This window comes from Tauraco erythrolophus, chromosome 7, assembly GCF_009769465.1.
Source record: "Tauraco erythrolophus isolate bTauEry1 chromosome 7, bTauEry1.pri, whole genome shotgun sequence".
In the NCBI taxonomy this organism is placed as follows: Eukaryota; Metazoa; Chordata; class Aves; order Musophagiformes; family Musophagidae; genus Tauraco; species Tauraco erythrolophus.
The window spans coordinates 8,626,582-8,640,486 of record NC_141471.1 but is presented as its reverse complement, the minus strand read 5'-3'; the positions used below and the strand labels follow the sequence as shown (position 1 = coordinate 8,640,486).

At 41.2% G+C, this 13,905-nt stretch overlaps 1 protein-coding gene across 1 annotated transcript in view; it reads right to left on the bottom strand.

Annotated features, from left to right (window-relative positions):
- Positions 1 to 13,905, bottom strand: part of DPP6 (dipeptidyl peptidase like 6) — a 430,344-nt gene that overhangs the window by 126,530 nt on the left and 289,909 nt on the right. Inside the window, exon 6 of the mRNA XM_086614246.1 lies at positions 3,762 to 3,814. Within this exon, the coding sequence (XP_086470372.1) occupies positions 3,762 to 3,814 (53 nt within the window). The remainder of the gene's footprint in view (positions 1 to 3,761; positions 3,815 to 13,905) is intronic.

Below are 13,905 nucleotides of genomic sequence, written 5' to 3'. Positions count from 1 at the left end.
AGAGCTCAGAACAAAATCTGGAAAACACTGGTACGAGCCCCTTTTGACATCAGACATAGCCTGAATCTGGAAAGTCTGCAGAACATGACAAAAATAATTAGAAATTTCTCTTTAAAAAACAATTTATGATGGCAGATTAATGTCACATTATTGAAAAAGCGATGCCACGGATCAGATTAATTGGCTTCCTTATTAGTTAGCCTCAGCAGGGGTGTAGCAAGGGCACGAGTGGATACAAGTTTGGTCTTCCTCATGAGGCAGATCATAGCTGAGAATGAGAAAAGGGATAGAGAGCACAGAGAAAGACACACTGTCATAGTCTGTTTCCAGGAGTCAGTGTCTAATGAGCGGAAGGGATATTGAGGAGATGAGTGAGTTTGTTCACCGGCAGTCACTGCCTTGGCTGCTGGTTTGGGGGTATGCCCAGGTGCCACTGGCACACGCCAACAGGGCGTAAGGCTGGTGCCTACTTGCAGAAGAGGATTAAGGCATGAAAACAGTTTGTAGACATGGCAAAGATGTTGTTGCTCAGTGCCAAAGGCTTTTGTCACTCGTGTTATCGTCAGGTGGAGGGCAAGGATGCTACCTGTGGGTTGCAAATTTTGCCGTCACCAAAGGACCTGGAACATCAAACTGAACTGAACCTTGTGCTGTGTCAGTGTGTTTGGTCCTGCCCTCAACAATCTTCATCTGCACACATCCATCCGAGCAATATTCCTGTTAAATATGAACTATTTCATGAAGAGATTTTTACCCCTTCATCTAACAGAGGCTCTGCTTGCAGTTGATGTATTTCATCTCCAGTTACATCATGTTCACTTGCTACACCTGTCCTCTCCATGCACCACTCTAAAATATAAGCAAAACCCCAAAGGAACAATAAACGCCCATGTTCCAGAGAAATGGTAAGTGCCACCCTTTCCACCACTCGCATGTGCTATGATCACCTGAGAGATCAACGCAATTGTAACTGTACAATATGGTTTGCAAGGCCTCCATACATACCTACAGCCTAATCCACTTTGTAAACCATACCTGTACCAACACGAAATGCAGCAATCCTGACAACCCTTCTCCTGTCAGTGGTCGCCTGATTCATGACCATATCATGCTGTGGGGACACCAACGCCTGACACACCTGTGTGCCTTCTGGCACCATCTCACTTTCCAGATCTTCCCCTTATACTGGATACTTCTCTGACACATCCAACCCTCCAACTGCCTGCACCGCTGCCCAACCAAACGCTGAGCAAGGTGAAATACAGCTCAGTGTGCAATATAGTTGAAGCTGGTTGTCAGGGATGAAGACAGATCATGCAGTAGCAGCAAACTTCCTGGACTGCTCTATTGTTAATTTTTAGCGTTTCTGATACCTGATACATACTATGCATGATACTTCTATTTTTCCCACCTTTGTTTTGTCTAGAATAGAACTGTGCTGTCAGTCAAATGCTTTTTCTCTTAAGCAGGTTTATTGCAGATACAAAGCTTATCTGCTCATGCTATGGTCTTCCTGTTGCTCAATACTCTTTCAGTTCACAAACTAATTTCAGATATATTGCCAGAAAGATGCAGTTTTCAAAAATTAAACAAATCCAGTAAGTCCGGGGGGTGGGGTGGGAGGGCGGGGGGAGGGGAACAACAAACAAAAAACAAACAAAGACCAAATCAAGGTAGGGAAGGAAAGAGACTGAAGAAGTCTGGAGCATGTCATACTGGGACACCAGTGCTTTGACACAGATGATGGTGAGAAATCTCCTAGTTCTCACGTTTCAATCATATGTGGAAACAACTTAACCTCAAGCTCATGTTTTTTTGTGGTGAGTCAATCACAAGATACGAGTTGTAGGGAAGCAGGCTTCACAAGCTCCAGGGCTCATAGATTTTAAAACAGGTATTTCTCTAATACAGATCTTTTGTGCCTAGTATTGTTCACCTGTTGCTAGGTAGAAGCCAAAGAAAGTTATTTCAGCTTTTTGTTGTTGTTTGGGGTTTTTTTGCTGTTTTCTGTGGAAAACAGGACTTTAGGATCTGCCCCGGGGTTTTCCTAAGTCAGAGACACAGTAATCCATTTAATACGGTGGTATGGATGAGAGAGAGTGGAATAAATCGAGAGGGGAGGTTCAGACTGGGTATAAGGAGAAGCTTTCTCTCCGTGAGGACGGTCAGGCAGCAGGACAGGTTGCCCAGCGAGGCTGTGCAGGCCCCACTCCTGCAGATTTTCAAAACACAGCTGGATAAAGCTCTGAGTAACTTGCTTTGAGCAGGAGGTTGGACCTTGGAAGAGAATTTCCAGCCTCAGTTATCTGATGATCCTATGATCACCCTGTGTACAAACTAGGCAGATTTTTTTAAACTTTGCAGGTTTTGCCAGCTATCGTAAGGATCCAAAACATCTACTACCTGTTTAGCCATAATGTAAAGAAAGGACAACTTAGTGAAGAAGCATAGCAAATACTGAATTTATATGTTTTCTAACCAGAGGCACGTGCCACGTTCTACAGAAATGGCAGAGCACAACTATATTGTCTCTTTTTACCATTCCCGCACAGCTGTCACCAATAGGATACTTAAAGCAAACAACCTGGCATCAGCTTCCTGGCTTTTAGCTTTGTATTTACTGACAACAGTTTGAGGAATTTTGCTGTGTAACTTTGGCATTTCCATTGGTGCTATGTATGTATCATCATATGCCTACGTGTGCCTTATTGGTATGGTGGTGTCCCATTCCTGACCAGTTGCATCATATGCCTACGTGTGCCTTATTGGTATGGTGGTGTCCCATTCCTGACCAGTTGGGCCAGTCCTTAAAGTACATAATAAAAAAGGTATCTTTTCAGGGAAAAGTGGTAGAAATGATGGGCTAAACTCTAGAGAAACAAGACAGGCGAGTTGAGCTTCAGGGTGGTGGAGTCAGAGCCACAGGTGACCTGCAGCAACACAAAGACAAAGCTGATAAAGGGGGATTTAAAAAACTGCAACTAGTCAAAGCTAAAGAAATATCCTCTCAAACTAATTGATGCCTATGTTAAACACTGAGCCTACCTCAGGACTTGCAGTGGACAGGGGGAACTAAATGAACAGGCATTGTGTGATGGAAGTTCATTACTTGTAATGATAACCTTTCATGCTAGGTGCTTTAGGTAAAGCAATGTGCTCTCATTAAGTTTAGAAATGCTGTGTAAAGCCTATGTGGCATTCTGGCTTGTCTGCACTTGCCTCACACGCTCTGAAAAGTTGAACTATAAACCTGAAGGCTTGTACCTTCAGTGTAATTGTGAGTGCATATATCTCAGCAGCATCAGGACTCTGGGAACAGACGTCTGGTCTATCTGCCTTCAGATGGGATGCTAGAGAGAGCATTTGTATCAAGCGAATCTGCCAAGAGACCCAAAACCGAAAGGCGATACCTCAATGCTGATCAAATTTAAGGGACTAAACACCCCTGGATAGATCCTCTGACAGTGCTCTGGTGAGTGGCCAACCATGTCTCTCAGCCAGACGCCAACACATCTATATTCTAGCCAAAAACTTGAAAACCGGAATATGAAATTCATGTAGTCTGACTCTCCGGAGAAGCTGAGTACTTCTTTTTCCAGACTATGTCATCTTTTGTACAACACATAGCTCAGTGGATGCTGCAGCTGAATGCCAGACCACTGCAAAGGGCTGTCACAGGAAACCATTTGTCACGATACACATTCTTTTGCAGAATTCTTAATGGCTGAGTTTTAAAATGAAGACATGGAAAGATTGCTTACCCATGAGGTATTTTGCTGAGGACATAATATGCCGTATATGAATGCTGATACACCTGTAAAACGAAATTAAGAAACAAAACAAAAAAGAGATTAGTATTTGTCACCTGTGTTAATAGGGCTCTTCTGCAAAAACAATCTAGCAGTTATGGCTAGGGAGCTGTTGCAAACACTTCAAAATCTGTACTAAAAAAGAACAATACATTAATTCACCTAGCGCTGTTGTGTGTTCTTTTCATCTTGCACTTTATTACAGTGTTTGGCAAATCGTATACATCCAGATGCTCTGTGTTGTTACCATGACTACCAGGTCTTTGATTAAACTGGGGGCACATGGTCTCTGCAAGGGCTAAATATAGAACAATCATTAATGAGGATACCTTGGTCAGCTGAGACATTCTGTCATTATAACTAGACATAAAAAGGGTATAAAGCATTTTTTTTTCTTTATTCCCACATAAATAAAACAGGGAGTGATGCTGGGTCATCTCAGAGCAGGTTGTAAGACCCCTGTCAGTCAGCAAATAAAACCACATTGACTTAAGATGTAAAGCTGACCTCAGGTTTGTTTGACCTGCTAAGATGTATTTTCATATGACTTTGCACTATTTGGGCCTTGGGGAGGAGCTTGTCAGCTTGCATGGCAGGTCATCTCAGAAGGGAGAGTTTGTTACTTATTTTCTAAATAGTAAATAATAACACCAGAGTCAAAGTCAGCGATTTAAGAGTTGGTGATTGTCTGCTAGTGACAACACAACCCGTAACACTGATCTGCGGTTGCCCAAGGTGAGCAGTGCTGAGCAACACAAGAGTGAGGGCACTGGTGTGAAAGGTCTAAATGTGAATTACTTTAGACACATTTATACAGGCCCTCACTTTCACAATTCTGTCCTGTTACTCCAAGCTACTGAATAAATAAATAAATAAGTCTTCTAATACGAATTTCATTTAACTTCTACTTAAATCTTCAAGCCACTTGCTCTCCAGCAGCTCTCACAAAGCACCCTGTCTCAGAGAACAAAGGAGGAACTTCTTGAATACTTGCTTTGTCAATCAAGTTTGTCTGATCAAAATTATTTTTCCTAGGTACCTCTGTTATTGCACAACTATTTTTTTTTTTTTCACTTATGCCAAGAAACCACGAAATGTCCTGGATAGTGCTGCCAGCCTCAGCAGTGGCCATCCTAAGCACATCGCTAGCATCACAGACAAGTAAGCATGACTACCCATCACTCTCGAGGGCAAGCCTACATACTGGCGTCTATAACACGCTTACATCTGTTGTGGGCTCAGTAGAGAGGCAGGTGAACACAAGGCACATCATCCTGTAGATATTAAAACCAAACTTCACTGTTATGATTTGAATCCAGACACTAAATCCTTACACTACTGCATGAACCTCCCTAAAAAAAAGCTACCACCAGAGTATAGAGGTGAAAGAACTGGATTTCTACCTATGAAATGCAGAGACTGATGCAAGATTGATGTGATTCCCTTCTTCTCCTGAGCAATTCACTCCGTTCATTACAAGGTCGTCATCAGGTTACATCCCCAAATCGCATCTCCTTTTAGGCCTTCAGATACATAAAGACACCTCTAGCAAAGTGTGTGTCTGGTGTATTGATATCAGGGAAGGTCTAGGAACACAAACGAATTCACTGAAAGCTGGTGTTTATTTTAGGACACGTGTTCTTTTTAGATCCACCTGCTTCAGATGATGTCAAATAAATTACCATTATCTCACCTACATCCAATCATATCAAAGAGCTCTTGAATCTTAGAAAGCTGATGTTGTAGACTTGGCTGATCCATGTGGCCTTGGATTTTATTCCAGCTTAAGTAAAGTTCTAAATCTGCTAAAATTCCTTAAAGATAATGCATTGGAAGACTAGATTTGTCTACAGAGCTGAAAAACCTAACAATACTTTGCCATTAAATACTGAGCAACTTCTGTCCTTAAATATCCTGGCAGTAGGATGTAGAAAATGACATAGATGTGAGGCAAGACTGGTGTTCAAGGTAACAAGCCATGCTGTGTTGTCAGCCATCAGAGGCAGAGGTAGAAGCCAGACTCCAAAATGAGTATGAACAGATGCCTTCAGGGGAAAACAGAAATGTAGCAGTCTGGAGGGAAAACAAACAGCCAGGGATGGTTTGAGCAGGACATCTGCTGATGTCCCTGCTTGTGGTACAGAGTCCCCACAGCCATGCTGGAGAGTTTGGAGATGTCTTAGAGCCATTAATAGAGACTGAGGTAAAATAGTTTCTTTGCTGAGAGTGTTTAGGAGTGGGGAAAACAAAAGCGGTGGGACTCTCAAAGAACTCCTTCATTTTCTGAACATCATTTGTCATCCTCTTGGGTCCTTGTCCAGACTCTAAAATATCTCACATCAGCTGTGCATGTAGCATATAGTCTTCAAGGGCTTGCAGCTGGCAGAATTCATTGACAGGAGCAACTCTTTATCAAATAAATCCTTAAAATCAGTAGCTTTGCTCATGTAAACAATAACTACTTGTATGCGCAAAGATTTCAGGATCAGATATTTATTATTATTATAGTTCTTATGGACAAAAGCACACACAGCTCAAAAGCCTTTCTCATCCCTACTGTTTCAAACCTGCTTGGAAAACACACTGTGAGCAACCCTCCTAAGCAGACAGGAATCCAAGAGAAACATCACTTAATGTCTTTATGAGAAGTGAAATGGCTGTTTTTCTTTTAGATATGCAAAGCAAATGAAGTTATTTTAACTTTTCGAGAGGATGACTATGTCTGCTTAATATCTCAACTAAAATTTCTGCAGGGGTCAAACCGAATTAAGTTGTTCACTTACCAGTAGGAAAACCCCGCACCAGGGAAAAGTGCAGGAAAGAGATGAGCATTCTTCTGAAATCCAAAGCCAAACCTCAGAGACTGGACGGTGTTTAAAAGTTAGTATTCATTTCATTTAATCTCTCTGTTTCTGAGGCTGAGCCAATAAAAATAGCTATATTAACTCTGTGTTCTCCTTCTTTAGCCAAGGGGTGTGGTAAAAGCCATTGCATTGATTAGATGCTCTTAGCCCTGATTTTTGGCTGGATTCCAGAAGCACATAGCTCCTCTCAGTAGAGAGGCATATTTGAAGGCAGCAGAGTTTTTGGCAACTGTTTTGCTCTGTAGACTCTGTGTGCCAAGTCATTCCACCAATATAAGTTAGAACAGGTTTGAGACTGCTCTGAAGGGTTCTAGGTATTACCAAAATCGGGTCACAAAAGCTCCCGTGGCAGCTGTGACCAATCAGTGCTGTAAAAGGCATTATACTAAAGCCACTGTGCCAGAAACGTTCTCCTGCTGGGCTTCTCATCCCAGGTCACAGCACAGATCTTGCTTACTTTCAATCTGCGTTATGCTTGGCAACATGTGCGTGTTTACACTGAAATCAGAAAGGGTCTAAGAGACAGATCTATCTGTTTCCACTTAAGTCTTGGAAAGGCAATTATCTCTCTAAAATTCAGAAAAATACAAGACTAATTATACATGACAACACTTTGTTGTGAAGCCACTGACCTAACTTTATGTAATCAACAAAAGAAACCTGGACCTGACCAGATGACAGCGGAAATGCAAACACTGCAGCACATATAGTAGCAGAGATGAGCATCTGCCTTCCTCTCCCGCCCCCAAATTCCAAAATAATGAGTATATTGTGGTTCCTACAAACTACAGAAACAAAATGGAAGTAGCAATTTCTGTGCCACATCACTGCAGAGCAAAGTATGATGTGAATGGCAGAGTAACATCTCCTTGAAAGCACTTGCTTCATCTCCAAGGATACAGGTCCTAGTCCAGCAGTGCTTACTTAAATAAAAAATGCATATTATTTAAGAATAGAATAGATTTGGACTCATTTTTTTCACTGTGACTCTTCATACATTTTAAATTATAATCCATAGCTCTTGTATTTGCCCCAAAGCAACCGCACAAATACTTGACATAAGTCCAAAAAGACAGGCAGGATCCTGGTTACCTCACTACATCCCACCTGGTTTGTCACACGGACACAAGCTGGACTCACAGAGCCTTTGCCTTCATTAACTTCTTGTTAAAAGTTTGAAATTGTCACCATTATTTTCAATTTTTCCCCGTGCAACTCACAAAGGATTAGGAAAAGCTTTTACATGGAAATCAGGGAATTTTTAGAAGATTGTGAAATGTGTTTTCAGCATATTTTGGCAGGTATGAAAGATTACACTACCTGCTGAGGATTTATCACTAGCATCAGAAAAAAAGGATGAGTTCAGTTTACACTTCCATCTCCTGTGCCACTTCTGTCACGCTTTGTGGGCTGATACCACGCCAGCACCAGCAGCAACCAGCATTTATCGAAAGGTTTTCTTTCATGTCTGTATGACAAGGTGCTGAATCAATACAAACAAAAGGCACACGCAGACTCTCCTTCGAGAAGGTTTACAAGCAAAGAAGAGAGGGAAAAGCCCTTAGAAGAAGACTCCCCCAAACAGCCCAATCCTCTCATCTTCCAACAGGCTGTTCTATCAAAACAGCTAATTTAGGGTCTTACCACTGCGCACATTAAACAGTTTGCGAATCTGAGATTAAACCCAGGTGTACTGGCTGCCATGTTCTCATGATTATCACTTAGTTGATGAATACAGGAATAAAACATCCTTTGCATCCATTTTCTAAATGACTCCATAGAGCCACCTGGTCCTTCATGCAGTAGTGTTATTTACATTAAAGAATTATCTAGAAAACTCACCAAAAAAAATCCCATAAAACTTAGAGTTTGAAAGGGAACAGCTACAGGGCAAAGTAGAAATGCAAGCTGTGTTATAATTTGCAAGGCTTAATACAAAATTTCTAGTATTTAATGTCTGTCTTCTTTTTCAGGAATCACACATTTCATCCAAAAAGTCATCCCAGTACACCCAAATAGAAAAGAACACCCTAAATAATCATCAGAAACGAAACTGTGCAACGGTTGGCTAAAGTCTGAAGATCGCAAGAATATATTTCAATGTAATTAATCATAAAGCACCCAGTAGTTATCTGGGTAAAAGGAATCACTTTTTATTCTGTAACAATAAAGTATATCTCCAAATAATAGATCCCCTCAGGATTCTTAACAGACTCAAATTGTCTTTATAATGTATTCCCTTTAATACTCTGTAGTAAAACAGTAAAAATACAGCACAAGTGGCCGTCGGAAAAGGAACTGCCAGATCCATTAAAAGGGTTTCCCACGAAGAGTCTCTGAAAAGACATTTGCTGGAAGTAGATTATATAGCCCATTTTCCTACTTGTGCTATGAGCAGACAAGTCCCCAAATGCACATATGAATGTCAAATCGATTGAATAATCCTGAACATTTGACATAATTACATACTCCACCTTTCAAAATGGTCCTGGCATCCTTAAATGGTAACTCACGCTGTGATGCAAAATATGCAGGTAAAAGATGATTCGTCATTTGGCCTTTAATATCGGTGACATTGAACCAGGCTCTGAAGTTGGCAAATTAAGAGGGAAAAGAGAATAAAGCAGAATTCAGGAAGGCTGCTGCTCAGCATTGGCAAACAGCTCACGTATTCGGTACCCTGTTACATAACGACGGCAAGAATGGGAGGGAAAAACAAGTTCAGAATTAAATCACAAGCAAACGTCAGCCAGAGGTTGTGTTTCCTTCTACTATATGCAGACACCGTGCACAGTAAAGGACCCGAGTCACTATCACACTGACACATTGATTCTTCTATTAGTCACCAATAAGCAAATATTGTGTTATCTCGACAGGGTAACCATGCTATTTGTACACATCTTCCAGTAGAGAAAAGGATAATGGTCTAACTGAAAATACTGCACTGCCATGCTTCTTTATGGCATTCTGTAGAGAATTAAAGCAGGTCACTGTACATGTTTGCAGAATTTTCTGTATTTTTGATGAAAGTCAACAGCAGAGACTGAATTTTCATTAATGAGTCAACATCATTTGCCTTGATCAAAATTCTTTATGATACCATTGGTTTTGTTGGGGCTGTACAACCTGAAAACTGAAGAATAACTTGAACTATTCTGTTCTGTTGAGATGAAATCCTTCTTTTACCATTACATGTTTAACTGGCCCTCCAAAGGGATGAAAAACCCACTCTAGTAACGACCACCAACTTCTTGGTAATGTTTTGTTCAATTTCTGATCTTTCATTCTCCCATATATTTGTGATTTAGAGCACAAAGGGTTATCTCTGGCTGAGGCATGGTTTGTGGCCAGTTCGGTAACAGGTTTTTTTCATTTTTTTCTATCAGTGGAGACAGACTGATCAGCAGTATTCTCCCCAGCCCAACTATTTTAGCAAAGTATTACCACCATTTTATTGCTAATAGGCACTCCATAGTAACCAGCCTGGAATTAGATTCTCTGAAAAAAACACATGCTATCTATTCCTTTTGTGTCACTGTAATAATAAAAAAAAAACCCTACACCAAAATCCATACTGGTATTTTGTACCCTATGCTCAGTGAAGCTTGATTGCTTGCAAGAACCAAACAAATCAATAAAGCCATACAATTTGAGGTCTTTTCAACATTCTCACCTTTCAAATTCATTGTGATACGGACCTATTTTGTTTTCTTCTGAGACAGCAAATTCTTTTTTGTCTCTACATTGAATTATCCCTTTATGCTTTATCACTTCCCAAGTAATGTACCTCTAATACGGTCTCATGTTGTGTGCCAACCTGTTTCTACAGCCTCCGAGCAACAATGCCCATTTCCCTTTGTGCTCCTAATAAATTAGGAAAAGCATAATGAAATGCTATCAACAAGCATTTCCTGTGCATTGGTTCAGCTGGCAGCCAAATAACCCACAGCTGTTATCAAACACCCGATTTGGGATGCTCTTACCCACTGCACCATATTCAGCTGATCAGCCACATGTGTGACACTGAGAGTGCTTTGCCACTCTGGGACAGTCTGGGGAGCTCAGGAAATGGCAGAGATGGGGAAAATAGGTTTGAGTAGGAAAGGCAATAGGAAGGAGGGGTCTCTGAATCAATCGACGTACAGAGCATGTGGCAACTGGTGGCCTTTGTTATAGTTGTCTCTGTATTCCAGAGGAACTAACTTAACGTTTAGGCAAAAGGAGCAAGATATATACCTGGGGAATGCATGTATTACAGTTGAATTATGGGAGGAAAACATTTTTCTTGGAAAGGAGAAGGGAGGATCCTGACCCGGCAGCATAACTGTGCCTGGGCAAAATGACACAGCCGATGCTAAGCAGTCAATGCCTCAGAGAGACTCATTAGGTCATCCCCTCATATCAGTCACATCGGTGGGAATAAGGAGCTGCTCCACTGCTACCTAATGTCGTAGGAAATCAAGGATCAGCAATTTGATATCTGCGAAACCAGGAAGAAATTTTAGCAACTGATTTGGAAGAAGGGAATAAAATGCTAGGTACAAGGGATGGAGAGCGGAAGAACACAAGAGGCAGTGACTCATTAGGAAGAGTCTTTGCATGGCTCTGTTTTTCAAATCTTTTAACAATTTAATCTCTAAGACTGAAAATTGAATCATCGCAATACGAGCCTGAAGGAGCCTTCCTCTATAAGTTTGTCCTTGGTGGTTAGAGGACAACCAGAACAGCTCTCCCGTCATGCAGTGCTGTGAATGCCCTGTCACCCACACTGGCGAGGCTTCCTTGGAGCAACAACAATCTCACATCACGATGACATCGGGAAAGGACAGCACATTCATGCCACGGGGACTTGCATTTTAGAAGCATTTGAAACTCAAGCTCAAGCCGACTGTAACAGGGTCATGCGCTGCAGGCAACGCGAACGGTTAATATGTAAATCTCTCCCACAAACATACAGGGGGAGTGCTGAGTTTAGAAGCTGATTTTCCAGCCACCAGACCAAAGGTCTCTGAACCAGTAAAGCCAAGGAGTTACTCCTTGGCAAATAATGTCTTCTCTAGTTTGCAAAATAACCACAAATACAGTGTGATGGCAGCATCCACTACAGTAATAGATGGACTGCAGTGTTGTAAGTAATGCTGTTACTTCATGTTCCACAAGCTGATTATCTATCATCTCAGTTGTTTCGTGATAATAATTCTTTATTAAAAGATTTGTTTCCAAATTACACTTTTGAGAGCCTTATACTGCTGATGCTGCTGAAAGGGAATTTCAAGACTGGCTTTAGGATTTATGACTTTGCTACATGGTGGAGGCAAAGTGGATGCTCTTTTTGTTACAAACACAGCTCCAGAACCAACTTAGGCTACAGGTATTAACATACAGCTCGTGTGCCAGCTCTCACCCCTAGGAGAGCGTTAATCCAATCTGCCAACTGCTGCTGCACTCGGATGCAGCTCTGCCCTGCCAAGCAATTACAAAAGCCTCCTTTTGCTCCCGAGCCACCTGTCCCTCACAGCACTCCGCTGGCACCAGCAGCACCAGCAAGCACTTGCAGTCACTGGCTTAAAGGACGACTGCTCCATTTTTTTACCAATAAAAAAAAATGACAGCTACGAAACACTTGGTAGGATTTTTGCACCAGCCTCCATGCGCTTGTTGTTGCTCAGGTTATTGGGAAGCATCTGCAATCACGTTATTAAGAATTACAAGTGAAGGTTACGAATGATGAACTCGTTTTGTTGTTGATCTTGTTTTTAAACTTTTGTCAGTATTCACATCACGTGATATAAACTCCCAGTTTCCCCTCCCACTCTGCAGTGGGCATAGTGTAAGGCTGGATGGAAATTTTCCAAGCACTGTACTTGTATGTCTCATAGTCCTGCTCAGAAAGTTGGAAATGAGAAATTATCTACTACAAAGTTAATGTTATGATTCTAAAATATCAAACAATATATCTAAGGAAAAGAAGTAAAAGATAAACTAACAACTTTGCATTATTACATAATAAGGATAAGAGTACAAAAGTAGCCTAGGATCAAATTAAAGTTTTAGAAGAAGATAAAAATTATCCCAACCCCAGGGAAAAGAAAACTTTCCAATCCATACAAACACACACAAAACTTACAACTGTGATTCTCTTTTGGTATCTGTGGTCATAATAACATCTGTATTGGGTCAGACCCAAAGTCCATCCAGTTCACTGTCTTGTCTTGGACAGTAGCCCAAAGCCAATTCAGAAAGAAGACTAGAGTCAGTCAGCTTATTTATTTTTTCCCAGGCTCTTGCAGTTTGCAGCTTGGAGCCACTCTCTTTGCAGCTGTCTGCCTTGAGGGATGTCCCTGCCATCGACCTCTCCAGTCATTCCTTACAAGCATTTACGCTTTTTACACCTACAACCTCATGTAGCAACACCCTCTTCCCAGACAACAGTGCCAAAAGCCTGGTTGGAGTATGACTCCTTTGAGCAGTCTTTGGTGTCTATTTTAGCCTGAAATTTACACCTCAGAGTACGCTGATTATAAAGGCAATCCAGAGTAGGTGATGCAGATGGGGAGTTTACTTTGTTCACATCTACATTCACGTGCCTGATGCTCACTTGTGTTGACTTTAGAGTTACAAGTCTGAGGGCTGAAGGGTGACATGAGAAATCAATGCTTAATAATCAATACTTTTAACAAAACATTAGATAATGCCTTCTTTAAAGGAAACATTGCTTGAACTGGGCAGACTGCATACGGAGAGATTCTAAACCCCTCTTTTTTGTAAAGTTTTCAGTCTAAGTGGTGCAGCTTTGTAGCAATTACCTGAGAACCAAGCCATGAAAAATGGGCTGAATGCTTAGCATACGTAATTAATTTATTCACTTCTAAATATTTCACTTTAGCAGCAGAAATTAGCAACTACAGAACCGCAGCATGTATTCTTTCTATTAAAATTTACTCTTAGCATACCAAAATTGCTTTTTCTCCCGTAGCAGTTGAGAGGGTGAATAATACAAAGAAGATAGCACTGTCATTGAAATCCTTTTATGATGGTCATAGGCTTGGAGCACTCTTAGAAGACTCCAAGAAAGGAATCCAAGACAAGAAAGATGAGACCTTCAAAAAGCATTAGAGAGCAGAAGTTTAAGAACACTGAAGTAGAAGTGAAAGGACAATGACGGTATTCAGATATGCCAGGGACCTTGGTCCAAAAATGCTCTTTCTGTTCAGTGAAAGATTCGTTCTCCA